Source organism: Micropterus salmoides, unplaced genomic scaffold (assembly GCF_014851395.1).
Source record: "Micropterus salmoides isolate LMB-PRFRI ecotype aquatic unplaced genomic scaffold, ASM1485139v1 Ms_hic_scaffold_17, whole genome shotgun sequence".
NCBI classification, from domain to species: domain Eukaryota; kingdom Metazoa; phylum Chordata; class Actinopteri; order Centrarchiformes; family Centrarchidae; genus Micropterus; species Micropterus salmoides.
In genome coordinates, this window is record NW_024040817.1 from 28,373,424 (window position 1) to 28,392,011 (window position 18,588).

Below are 18,588 nucleotides of genomic sequence, written 5' to 3' on the forward strand. Positions count from 1 at the left end.
TGTCTATGTTGTGAAGTTATCTATAACCAAGCCCTCCAGATTCACTACGGGCACATAAGGGCGGGTTATGCTAGAAATTAACTTGACTATGACATGTCTGATGTAAAAGTGTCTATAGCTCTTCTGAACAGGGAGAAAGACCAGCCATCACAGGCAGTTCCAGAAAGACACAACCTTTCCAAAATTCCATTGTTGAAAAATGTGTGGTTATCTAAAAAACAAACAAAAAAAAAAACACCTGTAAAAGTCAATTCAGCCGTTTTGACACAGGCTGTCAGGGTTAGACTCTCATGGTCTAATCTGCACACAGTGTCATGTGCTCTCCACAGGGGTGCAGAGGCAAGAAGAGGAAAAGAAGAAGGGAGCGAATCAGTTCATCAGTTCAACCAGATTAATGGCTATCACAGCCAATCACAAAGCACTGATAGGGAATCCCCGAGAAGTCAGAGGGAAATAAATAAAAATAGCCCTAGTCTGGCCTGCTTGGCCAATGGCTGAGCCCACAGAGAGATGTATAAATAAATAAGAGAAATAAATAAAAGAGGAGGGAAACACATCCTGAGGGCATCCCCTACCGGCATAGACAGCGCTGCCTCTCATCCCTCCCTCCCAGCATCTCCCACTCCAACCTATCACTCACACTATTTGAAGTTATTTGCTTGCACTCCCCGAATCCCCCCCCCCCCCCTCGCCGCCGCCAACTCCGCTCTCTCACTTTCATTCTCTCTCATTAATGATCTCATTTCTCACTCTCCTTCCCTGAGGCCCAGAATGAGGTTAGCTCCGCAGTCTGACCTATAAACACTGCCATGGAAACTGCAACGTGTTACAGCGAGACACCTCTTTAACAGGGGGGGGGCAAGCGGGTTCCTCTCACCTTTATCTTAGCCAGAGGGATATCAGACGCCAGATTTGCTTCACTTTGAACAACCCTTTTTGTGGTGGAAATTGTCTTTTTTTTTTTCTCCCACAATTTTTTTCCCCTAACCAGTCAGTAGAAACCTGCAATACTTGAACGCCCTTTACTCACTCTTGGCATCAGCTTGTTGTTGTGTACTGTAAGAATGGTGAACTGGTGAAGGGGCCTAAAATTTAAAATTTAAAAGATGAGATAATCCACAAATTTCAGTCATTCGTGCCATTAATATTTGGAGTGGTCAAACACTATGTGCCAGCTGGGGAAAGTTTTGTTGGAATTTTATGCAGCATCTCTTAACATGTCAGTAATTCAGCAGGCATGGCAACAGAAAGCAGTAAACCTGAGGAATATCTGGGAATCCACCAGCATAAGTAGTCCAAAGTACTGAATATTGACCCTAATCTAGTAAAGCATGCAATACCCACAGTAGTTCTCTCTGAAAAAGCGGACAATGTCCACCACATGGCTCTGAAAAGGTCGCCGCAGCTGAATTCAAGTGTTTGGTATTCAATCGATTGCCCAGTGGGAACAAAAAATCCGACACATTTCTATGTACAGCATCTCACAAAAGTGAGTGCACCCCTCACTTTTTTGTAGATATTTGATTATATCTTTTCAGGTGACAACACTAAAGAAATGACACTTTGCCACAGTGTAAAGTAGTGAGTGTACAGCTTGTATAGCAGTGTAAATTTTCTTTGGTGGCCTTACACATTACACAGCCATTAATGTCTATCTCACTATTGTGAGATGCTGGATCTTCCTCCCTCCGAGGGCTCCTGTCACACTGGAAAACTTTGGTTTACGTGCCTACATCTATGGGGTATCTCTTACTGCTGTAGGCTGATGTTTGCTGCATTATAGAACCAGGTGCCAGGTGATGCTGGTCACAGGGCAACAGTTTTGGAAAATTAACTGGTAAATTTCTTCTTTTTTCCTGAGCTTTAAATCCAGCTGTGTTTAATAGGGGGACGGATAAAAGAGTTAACAGCAGCCGATGTTAACTGTTTGGGGTGAGGGAAATTAATTGTTTAGCCAGTGATGTTGGACAGTAAATAACGCGTTCAAGTGTTTTAAATAAAAATTTAAAAAACGGAGTACTTTGACCCACTTTTTCTGTTAGTCATCGAGACCATTTAGCTTCACTGCCAGTTATGCTTCATTTAACATTTCAGTGGAGTAAAATCCTAAAAATAGTGCACACCTGTATATTTATTTAATTGGGAATTGGTTTTGAGAATCTAATCAAACTGTGAGTTTCCCAAAGATTCCCAATTACTATTAACTACGTCTTTAGTGGTCCTTCACAGTAGTTGAATTTTGACTTTCACACACCAGTTAGGTGCAGATCAGGAAAACACCCGAATGAGATCTGGTCCAAAATCAGTTCCAGTCAAAGACAGGGCTCTACAGTGTGAGTATTTCACTCGCATATGCCCTTAAAAAGGTATGTGTTACTTGAACATGTTTTGCTCTAAACAAAAACATTTAAGAGCACATGTACTCCTTGAGAAAAAGGTTAGCAGTAATATTATCACATGCATCATCATTTTGACAAATAAATGGCTCTAAAGCTACTTGCAGTGCCACATTACTATATACTACTGGACTGACTCTGGTCATAAGATTAAAAACTGAAATTTCTAGCTGTAAATGTGTCTGCTTTCATAGGGGCCTTTCGTGTCTAAGGGTTATAAAATATACATTAAACGGGCAAACTATGGAGGTGCTTGGTGCCCATGGAGGCCAGTGAATGAAACCCAGCTTCAACTAGTAAATGTCAGAAATTAAAAGATGAGACGGAGGGCTCACCGGCAGACTGGATGGCCGGCCCTGCATGCTGTCTTCTTGACTGCTCTTGTTGGAAGCCATGGGCTGATTGGAAGGCGGAGCACTGGACTGGGAGCTAAAGGAATCCTGGGACAGTTCCTGATTATGGGGACAAGAAGGAGATAATGCAATGGATTTCACACATGTAAAAACAAATTCCCAAATCAAGCATCTCGTTACTGCTTATTGGATCTACGTAATACACAGTAATGCATCCACTGACACATGAATACAAATAAGTCACCCCCACTGAGCTGGATAAATGTAGCGTGCCCTGCCATGAGCAACTGTGTGGTGAATACGTACTGTATGGCATGACTATGTCGCCACAGGATAGGAAAAGTCATCGCTTACTTTACAACTCTTTGCCTGAGTGGCTCACTTGAGGCTTCATCTTCATTTCATCTCCCATGTAATGTAGGAGTTTCTGTGATGTGTGTTCCAAAATCCTATTGTTCTTACTATTGATTTCAGAAACAGGAGCCTCTTTAAATAATTATAGATTATTAAAGCAACAAGTTAACCCTTGACGGCTTACGTCAAAGGTTTATTCAAAACCTGCTTTAGCTGCTTCACAGTTTAAGCCGTTTAGAGTAACAGTTACGTTATGAAAACTAAGTACACGCTTTTCATTTTAACTATCTATTACACGACAAAGGTAAATATGACTGAAGGGACATGAAACAAGGAAGGACTGGAAGGTGTTTACTGTGAAGCAGCTAAAGAGAGTTTTGGAGGGCATTAACAATGTAAGGGAGGCATGGACCGCATCTGTACAGCACTGATATAGCACAGCAAACGTAAAGAGCCTGCGTCAGCTCGGGAAACTCCTGCTGCAACAGTAATGGAAACACAGATGGGTCCGACACGGCACATCACATTTAGCTAAAGTGTGCTAACAGAGTTAAGTGTGGCGTTACTACCTGTGGAGGAGGTGGGAACCTCTGATATGGTGACTGTTGTTGTTGTTGTTGTTGCTGTTGCTGTTGCTGTTGTTGTTGCTGCTGCTGCTGCTGCTGCTGTTGCTGCTGCTGCTGCTGCTGCTGCTGTTGCTGCTGTTGCTGCTGTTGCAGTGGGGGTGTCTGGGAGTAAGGGGATGGTTGACCCTGCTGACCATGACTTGGAGGTTGCTGGGCTTGAGGAGGTGGACCTCCTGGTTGTTGCTGCTGCTGTTGTTGTGGGGGTCCTTGCTGCTGCGGCGGTTGCTGCGGCGGGGTTTGCTGCTGTGGTGGCTGCCCAGGTCCGGAGGGTTGTGGATACCCAGGCTGGCCCTGAGGGCCCTGCTGACTTTGGGGGCCTGGTCCCTGCGGCTGTTGAGGCTGCTGTTGCTGCTGGGGAGGGACGTAGGATGGCTGTCCAGGCTGAGACTGTGGGGGCTGGCTATAGGGAGGCTGACCTGGAGAGGGGCCGTGGGGACCTTGGGTTTGTTGGTAGGGGGGTCCTGGCTGCCCGTGTTGGCCAGGAGGCTGTGAAGGGTGACCCTGCTGGGGGTAGGGAGTCCCAGAACTGCCCTGGGGTTGGCCAGGATATGGAGGCTGCTGTTGGCCAGGGTGAGGGGCGGGGCCGTGCTGACCATAGTAGCCCTGGCTCTGCTGGCCGTAGCCACCCGGCCCCTGTTGCCCATAGGCAGACATCTAGACATGAAAACAGAAAAATTGGTCGGGATCAACAATAATTCACCTTTAAAAGGGGAAGAACACCCAGCACAGTTGAATTGCCTCTGAACATAAACACCTTTCTTCAGTTGAACCAAGATTTTACTGCAGGTTTACTATCCTGAGTCCCTCTGTGGATTATCAATCACTACCTGAATACAGTCTGTGCGCTGACAGGATCCTTTCTAAAGCTGTAAAAATATATAAAAATAACCAAATATCCACAGTCACCTCTGATTTTTTTACAATTCGTTCTCAGCGGAGCAATCAGAGCATCTCTTCATCTTACTCACAGATTAAAAGTGAAAGACAACTGTTCTCTCACTATAAGAGAGAGGAGTGTGTTCCGCGCTATAAACTGATCAGTCAAAGCGCATAAGGAAAAACATCTGAGTGTAGGAATTTAGCAGTGTATCGCTTTAAATTACAGCCGTGAAAATAAAAATTGAGTTTTGACTTCATCTCCTTGAACCTCAAAATGAGGCTTTTCATATTCCACCCGATCCCATGCACGGAAAGCCTTTTAATACAGCGTTTTCGTTTCATTACCCTCAAGGAGCAAGGAAGGAGACAACCCTGACCTTGTGAGGGAACACAGTAATAAAAAAGAAGAGAAGAAAGCCACGTGTTGTTTAGGGAGGGTTTTCAGCTACTCCAGAATTCAAAGAAAATAAGAGATAGTAAAGAATTGCCACACATTTAAAACAACATGAAGTGACTGTATTGGACGTCTTTGACAAAGGGAGGGAAGTCGTTTTCTTCTCTGCAGGGCACTTATCGAGTCCATGGTCAGGCACCAGGCAGGCCTGTATGAGATAATCACACCGCACAATGGGCAGAAGACCACAGACAGCAGACGTGGAAGAAAAGGCTTCACTCTACGGGATTCCCTGCATGCATTTCTCTGTTAAGACGCACTGCCTGGCTGAGAGAGTTCACGAAGGGCCTTTTTCCTAGCTATGAGTAAGTAGCTACGGCAAACTGGAGGTTTGCTGTTTTCAATTGGACAGCGCTGTCAGAAAGTGCTCCCCGCTGTGCCCCATACACAAAACTTGAATTTTCACCAACTTTTGATTTGAGTATGAAAATAAAGCAGAAAGTGGATGGATTCCTCTCTTTGGGTCTGTTCCTCTAGGAGATTTTGGGGCTGAACTTTGGTTTTGTTGTGCTCGCCGATAACTTCTGTTGGTCAGATCATCTATGACCGGTAGGGGTGAGAATCTTTGGTATCATTCCCGAAAGCATAAATAGAAAGGCGTGCACCATTTTCTGACTTGCAACATGAAAGATAACTGTCAGTTACCTGCATTAATTTGGAAGCACGTTACAGGATCTGTCAGACCTTTTGCTACTGGACTTCAATAAACACTGTGTCTGTGGTGCTTCTCCTGTCTCTCTGCTACAGACACCTTAATGAATAGTTAGACAATTTGGAAATACATTTATTTGCTTTCTTGCCAAGATGTAGATGGGAAGGTCAATACTTCTCTTTCATATCTATCTGAAACTACATAAAGCAGCTGGTTAGCTTTGCTAAGCACAAAAACTAGGAAGAAGTTAGCCTGGCACGGTCTAAAGGTCACAAAATATATCTTGTGTAAAAACGACAATGTGGGGTTTTATAGAAGGTTATATGCGGAATTATTTCTTGGCCAGGAACACTACCTTTGGAGAGAGCCAGGTTAGCTGTACCCTCTGTTTCCAGTCTTAATGCTACGCTAAAGGTAACTGTCTCCTAGCTCCAGCTTCTGTAGTATCATTATTCTCATCTGACTCTTGGCAAGAAAGGAATAAGTGTATTTCCCAAAATGTCAACTATTGCTTGAAGTACAGCTACATCCATCAGCTCCACCTCTAGGCTAAAAAGGATAACGTGCCTCAGTTTCACCTCTTTAAAGTATTGACCCCACCCCTTTGTCAGGGCTGATAATACCCTAACATACCTGCATCATGACTACTCACTACCAACAAATAACTGGTTTTGAACTCCTGCAGACTTCCCCACGTGTGACGTCAGATGCGTCTGCCCCCCATAACGTCACTTTGTCTGCCGTGTAACAGTAAGTCACAGACCAAATAAACTCTCTTCTGCCTCAACTAGCAAGAAAGTAAAAAAAAACAAATTTATTAACTTGTGGTCCGTACCACAGATACTCAAATTGGCCATGTTAAACGTGCACTCCTAAGGCAGGGGGTCTTTAATTCAACAGAGATGTGGCTTATGTCTGGTGATGCAAGCCCCTGCCCATCATTTACTGGTGCTTTGTAACTTCTTTTTAAAAAGGAGTGCCACCCTCTCAATGTTGGACAATATTCCTCATTGAAGTGGACAGGACACATACAGATCACTGTTTTTTAATATGCTGCCCTCCCAACCTTAACAGTAGTCTCTAATCAGTTCAATGCACATTACAAGAGACAGTGATTTCTCCACTCATGTTGAGGATTGTTCAGATGGGTTTGACATTGACTAGTTGAACATGACACAATCTTCTAACCATGGGCAACATGTCTCAGGTCCCAGACAAAACCCTGGGCATATGATGCACTTTGTACTTGCTCATTATAAATGCATTGTCTTAAATCTTGATTCTACTGAATATAAGGAAATTAACAGACGGTGCTCCTGTTATATTGGCAGCCAATGTTTTTAAGAAATGTCCCAGAAGTAAACCTACAAGAACTTCTCATGCAACAACGTGGTAGTAGGGTTGTGCGACACGACAAAAAAATGTATCTCCCAATATTGGTCATTTCATATCCCAATATAGAACACTTTTTTGTAAATTAAATGAAATATTATGAACTCATGATTTTTCTCTGCGTCATAAAGGTGGTGTAAGTAAGGAGAAATCTAACACCAGGACAAATAGCGTGATATAGAGCGCACAACAACAGTTAACTAACATTAGCTAGGTTGTAGGTTAGCAAGCTGAGGCTATTTGCTGCTGCAAAGTAAACATGAGAGAACAAAGCGGTGGTATGAACTCCTCGTTTTAGCTTGCATGGTCTGATTCCTCCTATTCAGTATTATCCAGTTACGAGTGAACTTCACTCTCCTCCACGTTTGTTTATTCCTAATGCAAATTTCGTCCCTGCAACAACGGCAAGTGTGGAAGAACGGACCGCGGTGAAGTTTCGAATATTCAACGTAAAACTAACTTCACCGTGGTGCAAAGTGTCGTCCCCTCAAAGTGTGGAAATTGCGACACAGCGAAATAAACGATAGAGGATCATTTTACTGACCTGTTGTCCATACTGCATACTGCCCATAGCGCCAGGTGTTCGGCTCTGCACAGCCATAGGATACCTCTGAGGGCCTGGAGGGCCATAGCCCTGCCCTGGGTAAGAGCCTCCCTGCTGAGGTCCAGGCCCTGTGGCGGGAGGCCCTTGCTGCTGGGAGTAAGGGCTGGGTCCTCCATATGGCTGGCCACGCATCTTCCCTACCTGGTCCATTGGGCTTGGAGGCTGGAGGACACATCGAGAGAATGTGTAATGTTTTAAATGAGCTGAAACAGTGGATGGATAAACGGGCAATTCTGGCATCAAAACTGTATGGAAAAAGGTTTCACTTTAAAGATAATTGTCTGTCATTCAGTCATGCTTTTGGGGTTGATGGTCATGGTGCGTCTACTGCCCATGTTTGACTGTACAGTCACACAACCTAACAAGCTAGAACAAGCTCTGTAATGATGCAAGTGACACTGAACATTGCTCAGGATCCAGCGACAGGACAGGAAAAGATGAGAAAATGTAGTCCAGTTCAAATATTACGAGTTATATTGGAGCCTTTTTAGTGGGTTTTCTTGAAACAGCTTTACTCAGCAATAACACAAACAATAACTCGACCGCTGCAATGTGTCGTGCAAGCATCATCCCATAAACCAGTCACAGTATAATCAAGTAAATATAGAACAAAAAGCATAAGGGGGAGTGAAAAGCAGTAGTGGATTTACTTCCCTACTAGAAAGGGAAAAAATTGGCCATGAATGAATGAGTGAGCCCACTATATCCGCCAGGAGCGTTTCCCTGCCCAGGAGATCATTGTGCCAGTGAGTGGATACTGTTACGGCGGAGATGTTGGGGAGGGTTTCTATGAAAATAAGCTTAAGGAAGTGGAAGTGTCTGCGGTAGCTGGATTTGGGCCCACCCCTCAGCTGGAGCCACGTCAGGATGGAGGCCGGCGTAGTGGTGGGGGCTGACCTCGGCCGGCTTGGACTCTGGGACATCCACATGGTCCGGGCAGGCAATGTTACTGGGCCAGACGGCCTTTCTGGCTGGAGAGACGGTGAGGGAAACGGAGAGCAAAGGAGGAAGAGAAGGGGGGGGGGGGTTTGTAATGAGGTAGCCTCGCATGTCAGCAGCTGGAGCCAAGGTCATAAAACGTCTGATGCTGTGTGTGTGTACATAAGAGATGAGCCTGGTGGAATCCCCCCCAAACACAACACTCCACCAGTTTAACAAAAAATAAATAACTATAATGAACTGGCCCTGGGAATCTAAAAAATAAAAAAATAAATAGAAAACTACATTCACACCAGGGCTCTGCGGGTATCTGCCTGGTTGGCGCAATCTGATGCCATCAACACCGCTGGCAGCCCCTGTGTGTTCCCAGCAAACCCACCGCAGCGGCGTCTGAAAGTAAGAGCCACAATGGGGGCTTTGAAGTCGCAACACCTCCTGGCCCGCTGACCTCGGGCAGCAGACACAAAGCTTTCATTGCTTCCCACGGTTATTAATGTGTGTGTGTGTGTGTGTGTGTGTGTTCTTCCTCCCCCAAAAACCTCTTTTCCTTGGTTAAGGGAGACAACCACCGGGGCTATTTATAGCCAGCGAGACGGAGAGGGCAGTCTGCCGAAAATGTAACAGGTCCCAGCTGCACTGCTGTTTGAACCTGGGCCAGGCCTTGCTCTTCCTGGGCTTTAATAAAGCAGCAGGCTTTGGCACTCTATGAATGACAGTGCTGCAATGAGAGAGTGGAGGTCGGGTGGGGGGTGGCTCAGCAGGAGACTGGTGTGTGTGTGTGAAAATATATATGTTTGTGTGTGTGTTGGGGAAGACTGTAGGTGTTGGGGGGGGGGCTCAACAGGCTGTCAGGACAGTCAACCAACATTATCCAAGATAACATATTCCGCTCCAGGTTTTCCTTCTAGCCTCCCCCAGGCCACACACTCCTGAGCTCCTCCAGATTCAGGAGAGTATGCCTGTTATGTTGTGTGTGGCGGAAGGGGTGGTGGGAGGGGTGTTACTACGCTCCTCAGAGTCATTACCGACCGCACCGTGGGGGGAAGAGGTAACAGGCCTTGGTAGGCACTCTCCTCTGACCTCTAATGCACTTTTAACCTCAGTCTGCAAAGGAAGTGTACCATCCCTCCCTCCCCCCACCTGACTTCATGGCATGATGAGTCTGCACGCCTAAAGATGGGGGAGCTGATGAAGCTGACGTTTCAGACAGGTGTATTTGTCCAATTATGGCAAGCAACAAGAAACAAAAGCTTCCCACAAACAAAGCTGGAGCGACTTCTTTCATGGGATAGAAATATGCTCCTGCTCTTTCCTAATGAGCTGCTTAAGCAGTTACACACAGCCTCCTGTGTCATCCGTAAAGTGTGCCACCGAGGCCTGAATCACCCCGCTAACGTCCTCCAATCCACATGAAAAATGACTAGTATGCTAACAAACTACAGAGCAGCAACACTAAAGGTAAAATCTATTTCTCATTTAGACAAAATCTCCCAGCAATGACCGGGGCCATAAAACAATCAAGCTTTTTCCTCCCCAATTTTAGTCGATATTTTGCCGGCGGTGGGAATATTTCTACACCAGCTTGTGTACCCACTTTTCCATTAAGAAGCCTGACAGCTCTGCAGGGAGAGAATTGGAAAGTACAGCTCGACTACAATCAGGGTTTCCAGCTCCCCGAGCCACGTGGAGAATCAGTGCCGACGTTCCCAAAACAAACCACTGGTCTCTCTCTCTCTCTCTCTCTCTCTCTCTCTCTCTCATGTCTCATTTAACAACCACTGAAGAAGGAGATAGTGGTCATTTGACCAGGAGGTGATCAGATAGCAGAGATAAGTGTACAACGTGCTCACAAGCATTACACCAACATGTACATTATTTTAATATTTTAAAGAAAGCAGCTGGCAATCCTTTCTACAAATATTTACTAAATACTCAGATAGTCTATAGTATTTTGTAGCTTTTGCAATTTTCTTGCAAGAACATCGAAGCTAATTGTAATAATTCAATTTAGACACTAGAATTGAAAATCATTAAGTTTGTTTACAGATCCGTAAAGGATAATTCCAGTTTATGAAAACTTGGGTCACATTTTCATATGGAGCAGCAACAATTAGCCAACAGACAGAAAGTCAAATCGACAACGATTTAGATAAATCAATTCATTTTTCAAACAAACATTTCCATTCTCAATTGTGAGGATGTGCAGGTTTTCTTTGCTCAATCCAATTGTAAATGGAATATTTTCAGGTTTTGGGGTGTTGGTTGGATAAATAGAGCACATCACTGTGGGTTTTTAGAAAAGTCAGCACTGTTTTCATAGTATTGGCCATCATACCAATCCCATCAGTATAAGAAAGAAAAAGGTACTCACCTAAGCCATTGGTAAATCGTTGAATTAAAGAGGAATTATCCTTTAAAAAGGCATGGTCAATGCAAACTTCATCAATGAAACTTAAATCCCCACAACATAACTAGAATACATCCTATAATTATTAAAACTAGTGCAGTGCCCGTTCACACACTTGCTTGATCGCAAAGGGCAGTTTGCTCAGCCTCCGGTATTGCTGCTTAGCAGCTTTTTCATGAACCGCTCATCCGAACAACTTCACACTCGACAACAGCGTTCAACCATGAGACAATCAGATGGCTGCAAGCTATTTGGGACCAGGCTATTTCCAGGAACAAAAGTGTTCATTCCAATAAGTCACATTGCTGAGGCTTGAAATGTTTGAGTTCAGAGAAACAAAATGGAAAACTTACAAGACTATATAACATCTCTGGTCTCTCTTTCTTCAGCTATTCTTTAATGTACTATAGCGAGCGACGGAGGGAGCTGTACCCAGTTAACAGGGATCCTAAACCACGCCCAATTCTATGTAATGATGTTCGTAACCTTTAAGGATTGCTTTAGAAGTATGTGGTCCCAGTATGAGTCCAGGATGTTGAACCTGCTCAAGAGGTTTTGTTTTTCTACTGCTCGACCTCATTCGATCATGTTAACACATCTGTGCACTGCACGCAGGGAGATAGCTGTGGCCAGTCTACTGCTCAGGCCTTCATTGATCTGTTTACCAGCATTTTTCTCGCATTGCTTAAGTTGTTCACATCTGACACCCCATTATACCTCCTCCAAGATCCCAGAGAGCTTTGGCTGAGGCCTTTGTGGGTGTGCATGTGCGCTTTAACCACACACAAAAAACAAACAAACAAACAAAAAAAAACTCTACTGTATCTTGTGTATAGAGGTCAGGGGCTGCCATTGAAGGCTCTCTTCCTCTTTCTCTTAGTTGCAGAATGAGTGGCCCTTCAGAAGGACAACACCAAGGCTGGAGCGCTGCTGCTGTTGAGACCACAAGCATCTGAATTTACTTCCCACGTTTGAGAGTCGAGTTGAGTTTAATCATAACTAACAAAACTATGATTAAAATTACTATTACTTTAAATATTGAGATGGATGTATGAGAAGAAATTTGCCAAAAGAAGGCATTGCACCTTTTTGGTCTATTTAAATGGAAAACACAATTTAAGGTTAAATAACATGCAAGTAAATGTTTAACATTAATCATTAAAGATTCAGTAAGTTTCCCCACATCAGTAAAATGATCAATAAAATGGTCAGACTTATTTGTTGGCTTGGAAATCAGTATGGTTGTTCATTGTTCAGGGTCACAGAACGTGATTTGTTTCTGATGTATCAGAGGAAAATGTCAGGGGATGGAGGTGGTGAGTGATAGACAGCGGAAAGACGATAAGGCATGTACCAGTACAGCTTTCCGCTTTGAAACACAAATGACTAGCATCAAGGTCTAACAAGATGACCTTTCCAACCGCCACATGCTGGTCAAATTTAGCTTTGGATTTTCACTTTTCAAGTTCATGTTAATTAAAAGTAAAATCTTAAACGATAGTAGTCAAAAATTTTTCTTATGACTCATCATGTCACTCTTTCTGAATATCCAACAATGTTCTATCAATCAGCATCAAAACATGTGAACGTATAGTCACAGTTCAAAGGACACAATGTATTACACCAAGTAGGCCCACCATGGTACATTATGTTAACTGCTAATAACTAGCAAAATTTGATGACATGACAATGACAAATTTTGGAGAAAGTTTTCTGATAAATAATACAAGCAGTTTACTGTTTCACTGATGTTTTAGGCACTGGTGATTGCACTGCCTTGAAATCGCAATCTTTCCTAGAGGAGCAACTGATCAGTTTAACATGCTAAAACACAAAAAAACAAGGTAACAAGTAGCTGAATTTTCATCCAACATTAAAAGCTTTGCTATGTAACCTCTGAAAAAAGAAACGGAAATAAAAAAAGAAGCAATAAAATGTACTCTTGCTCAAACTAATAATCCCAGGGCTTTTGTTTCTACAGCTTCACCTGGTTAGCTAAAAAAAAAAAAACAAGCTAACAAATATCAGAAAATAGCTACATCTTTTATTTGGCAGTTTTATTTTTATTTTTTCAAAAGCAAACAGGTAATTTCATTTCATCCTTTGCTGCACCTACTGTTTCTAAAAATAAAACAAGTCTGTTATGACATGTAGGGAGATTCCCTGACACGTGGATCAAAGGGTAGGTGCTAGCTTTGCAGAAACCCACTCATCTGTTTCTGAAACTGTTTCAGCTGAACTCCAAAAGGTCAATGGGACATTCTGATAGTTCATTCAGGTTACAAAACAAAGATAACCAATACCGTACTGTGTGTAAATATTTGCCTTATTATTTTGGCCTCACAGGAACAATTAAGCAAATAGTGAATAAAAATGTCATTTTTTAATGATATACCACACAGACTTAGAACGAACTTCACCCATACAGCAACAAAGTCTCAAACATGCCCACTGGATGGCAACTCAGCTAACACCACTGCACTGTCTCTTTTTTTCTGCTCAGTCATCTAATCAATTTCTGGAGGAAACTCTTCCCCTCCCTTTTTTTCCCTCTCTCTTCCATAAAAAAAATAAATAAATAACCACAATTAGCACGTGGCTAATCTGCATAGAGGAAAGCCAGAGCACTCTTGGCAGAAGAGGTTGCACTGAGTATATTGTGTCATGACTGGGCTGCTGGTGGATATTGCAACTATTCAAAACTGTGTGTGTGTGTGACATTGGGATAGGGATTTGTAAGGGGGGGGGGGGGGGGGGGTCTGGAGCAGTGCCTGAGAGCAGAGATGGAGTCCACGGGGCCAAGCAGAGCAGATGGACCAGAGGGGGTGGGGGCAGACAATAAACAACTGCTGCTAATTTAATCCGCCACACAGCCACATGGCCTCGGCACACACACCATTGTTCTGTGTTAAAGCCCTTCAACACGCAACACACCAGCGCTAACACACGCCGGCTAAGACCGCCATACGGTGGTGGAGTCGCACACATCACATCAAGGGAGGACAGAATATCCTACCCTTTACAACCAGTGTCAACTTCAGGGGTGAGCTCTTTGAAGTGTATCTGTGCACTTGCTTGCTTTAAGGAGCTTCTTTCACGTTAATACGGATATCCACATTCACAGTGGGAGCTGCCCAATATGACCAGTCTTTCACAGTTTACGCACTGAACACTTCCACTGCAGAAGTGATGGGTTAAGTACTTCGCTCCAGGAAAAGCGACTGTGATCCCCATCCACTTTCTACACTGACACTGAGGAGTCATGCTGAGTACGGGTAGTAAACCTCAGTGTCTGGTGAGACTTGAAATCTTTCCAAGTATTGTCGTGATTAATCAATCAATTGTTCTTACAATAAATGTCAGAAATATGAAATATATATACACAAAAAAATGCCAATCACAATTTCTTAGAGAGGTGGTATTATGCTCATTTTCAGGTTCATCATTTTATTTAGGGGTTGTACCAGAACAGGTTTACATGGTTTCAAAAAACAGCATATTTTTTTTTCTAACTTGCTGCAGCTCCTCTTTTCACCCTGTGTGTTGAAGGCTTCCTTTTAACAATGGAGTGATACATCTTGCCTCTACATGATCTTTGTTGGGAGTTGCACATGCGCAGTTCTTAGTTAAGGACTACTAGCCAATCAGAAGCAGAGTAGGGCAGGCTCTGAGAAGCTGGGAAACACGGCTTCAGTTCAGCTGTACATGTTGCCGACCAGCTTAGCAACATGGACTGGAGCAAGAGTTTCAGAGTGGTGAGTTATTAATCTGTAACAAAAGTATCTTTCATCCATAAAGTTCTAACTGAGCTCTGTCTCAGAGGAGAGGAAAGGCAGCAGGCGGACGTCTTGTCACTGTGTGCTGCAGCTCATTGTTTTTCCACCGGTGTTTTTGAGGGCGTGTCGGACTAGCCGCCAGGCAAGTATTGTGATGCATCTTTTCTTGTGACTTCACCAGAAAGCGGAAGAAAAGGCTGGACTACAAACAATCTGTGAGCTTGAGGCCATGTGCAGAGTTTTCTGTGGGAGATGGGAACTCCCTTTGGGCTTTTTCACTTTGCAAACCTATTACATGCACAAAAAGATATATCAATAAAGGAGAGGGGAAAAGCCAAAAGGCATAATACCACCTCTTTAAAGAGTCAAAAGCGACACACAAATTATGTTTGGACCAACCAACAGCACAAAACTAAAATATTCAGTTCACGACACTTTAACACAAGGCTTATTAAATTCCCACAGCTGAGGAGCTGGACCCATCAAACGTTTGAAATGTTTGCTTGAAAATTGACAAATGATTATTCAATTATCAAAATCAATTTTCTGTTGATCGACTGCTCTAATACTAATATTTTCAGGTTTTGGGGGTTATACATTCTCTTATATCAGATAGATTTCAAAGTTCTTGCATAGAGGTACACTAGAGCTCTATACATTTAAAATGGAACATTCATATTATTTCATATTATTATTTGAAACTGTGCACCTTCATTAAAAATCCACAATTCATATCATAAGGGGTTACACACTGTGTGAGTATCTCCCTTTTTCATAAATAATACCCACAGCTGTTTCCCAGCAGCAACAGCAGCGAGGTACTCTAACTGTAGCCAGAAAGCTTTTAAACAATCTAGACTACTTGTCAATATGTTTGTGAAATCTGGAATCACCAAATTCATTCTCAAGTCATGGCTAAAACCCTAATTTGAGGTCATTCATTGTCCCACCAACTGTGAAATATGATCAGTTCTTAAGTTATGGCCACAGTGAGGTCACAGTGACCTTTGACAACCAAACCATGTGGAAGTTTGTGCCAAATTTGAAGAAATTCCTTCCTCAGATATCGCATTTACAAAAATATGACAGACCTGAAAATGTAATATGCCCGGCCATCGCTGGAACGCAAGCTTCAAAACATCAGAAAGGCCATCTCAATTTAGCAATTGGCCTGCCTTCCCACTGCATCAACCTGAGAAGCTCCAACTTGGAGCTGACTGCAGCATGACTCTGGATAAAAGCAAGGAGGTCCTGGGCTGGGTAGAGGGGGCGGCAGCATACGCCTGCTGGTGTTATCATCCACGCCGAGCAGAGGCAACAGCACATTACTCACCCAGATGTTCACCCAGCTGTTCCAAGGAACTCATAAGATGTTTGGGGACGAGTGGAAGAAGGGAACGCGTACACTCAACGACAAAATCTGCTTTCACATCTCTGAGAGATGAGGGAAAAACAAAGCCTTCCCAGGGTTATTTGAGGTTGATAAGAACAACAGAATCAACAACAACAAACACGACTCTGAACCGGCATGATTTACAGGTGGAAAACACCACAGCTGAAATGGTCACATACATTAGAGAGATTCCCAGGTCTGTTCCAATTTAGGTTTGATAGATAAAAAATGTACTACTCAATGTTTACTGATGGATAGCAACATCTCTGCTAGGTGTTAACTGGTTTCCATCTCTATCCTGACAGGCCCAGTGAGCTCTGTGAAAAGAATCTCCAGTTAGGTAGATCAGAGACCGTCCAGTTATTGTCTGATAAAAAAAAAATAAAAAAACATAGCAGGGCTGCTTGCTGCTGCCTGGCCTGTCAGTGTGATGTTGAGGTTGGAGGTACAAGAGAGTGAACATTTGCCCTGACTGCCGGCTGTCAACCTGTCAGGCCAAACTTATATTTCCAGGTGACGGTGGCTGATTGCCGGGAGTGAGACGAGGCGAGGGGCGTTTGGACTGAGAGCGCTCACAAGGGAGCCAGCGGGGCCAGCGGGGCCAGCGGGTATGGTGCACGTTGTGGTGAGAAATGGTAGATGGCAAATTGTTTAACGTGGAAATAATGGTACTACTCCCAGTGATGTATCCCGCACCTGGCAGACACAACAGAAACAGAAACGGCTCAAAATCTAGCAAACAATAATCACATTTTTAAAGGGTGGAAGACCTTTCGTTGAAGATAAAAAGATTCTCTCTTTTTTAGTGTAGCCAAGGTAATGACTAGGTTTGGGAGCGACTGAAGTGTGTCAATGGCACAGAGTGCTGAAAAATGTCACGAACTGAAAGCTGGTATCGAATGTGTGGTGAAGTTAATACTCATTAACTTGATGAACCAATTTTAGGCAAGCCAAAGTTCTTGTTCCTGTCTTTGCATTTAGAAAACTCTTAACATGTGGGTGCTTTGGATTTTTATTAAATAAAAAAAAGGGGTCTGTGTAAAAACTTGTTTAGATTTCTGAACTAATGTTTTTTTGGCTTATTTGAGGCCACAACGCGAGTTCAGTGCAAGAATGGCATGATTGCTTTATCACAGCGGCCTCTGCTCTCCACTCCTGCTCACAGATAAGCCACTTGATGTGTTAGCGGGCAGCGACTCCTCAGTCAGCATCGGAGGCAAGACAGTGATCAGTTACATCATGTCGCCGAGGCTGGGCTCGCGCTGCCGAGAAGGAAGGCCGACCATTGGCACCCTGGACGACCCATTACGATAAGTGTGTCACTCACTACTATGCCAAAAATACCCTGGCTACTGAATGAGACGAAGCTACTTAAGGACCTGGCTGGGTCACTGCCTGCCTCATGGTTAGAGTCACAACTCTGACACTGACGTCAGACACACTGCTCTGCGTGCGTGCACACACACACACACACACACAGCCAGAGGAAAACATGCCTGGTCATAATCTTAACAACAGACGCGTAATTTAAATGGAAAATTGAGTTTGTGCATTGTAGCAGAGCTGTCCACGTTTACTACCAACCACAGCACGGAGGGAAATAGTTTTTAGGTCGCAGTGGAGGACCGTTTCCAACATGTTTCAGGGCAGACTGAAGTGGACTGGGGAGACCGTTGGGATTATTCATTTGCACTCTCTCGTTGACAAAACAGATGCACTCGGGCACGGCCATGCAAATCTTCAGGTCGAGAGGGGAAGGTGCCAACAACGGTTAACACATTTTTTCTACATCCACACCACCACACTTTCAAATATCACAACAGCGTGCGTTCAGATGTGTCTCTGGTGCATAATCCACAGTCACCTGCCACACAAGTCAGAGACAATCACACTAAATGGCCTTTTTGCTGTTGCTTTTGTCAGTGTATCTTCATCCCTGCTGACCACTAGCTGCTATTTTTTTTTTTTTTTTTTTTTTTAAACCATGAGCCCGATCGAATCAAAACAAAACAATGGCTCCGTATCAAACAGGATTCTAACTGGCCGCCTGGTACAGTGCTGTACAGAAAGAGGTGGCTTTTAAACTTGTGTAAACACTGGCCTATTTCTGTGAAAAGTGTACATTAATTATTTTAAAAATAAAAACGTTTTTTTTTAAAGAGCATTTTGGACTGTACATTTCAGTCTGCCTATAAGCATTTGTCAGAATTACATCTCTTATAGCTTTGTGTTGGAGAGCACAGTGTTAAGTAATTGATAGGGCTACAACTAATCATTACATTTATTGTGAATTATACTCTAAACCTGATTAGGTTTATTCTATAAAGTTCTACAAATTCTACAAAAATGAATGAAAAATGTCC

At 43.5% G+C, this 18,588-nt stretch overlaps 1 protein-coding gene across 2 annotated transcripts in view; it reads right to left on the bottom strand.

Annotated features, from left to right (window-relative positions):
• Positions 1–18,588, bottom strand: part of arid1ab (AT rich interactive domain 1Ab (SWI-like)) — a 52,061-nt gene that overhangs the window by 22,715 nt on the left and 10,758 nt on the right. For both annotated transcript variants that reach the window (XM_038725458.1, XM_038725459.1), the window contains exons 2-4: positions 7,651–7,872; positions 3,673–4,383; positions 2,732–2,848 (exon numbers count right to left, since the gene is read on the bottom strand). In XM_038725458.1, the coding sequence (XP_038581386.1) occupies positions 2,732–2,848; positions 3,673–4,383; positions 7,651–7,872 (1,050 nt within the window). The remainder of the gene's footprint in view (positions 1–2,731; positions 2,849–3,672; positions 4,384–7,650; positions 7,873–18,588) is intronic.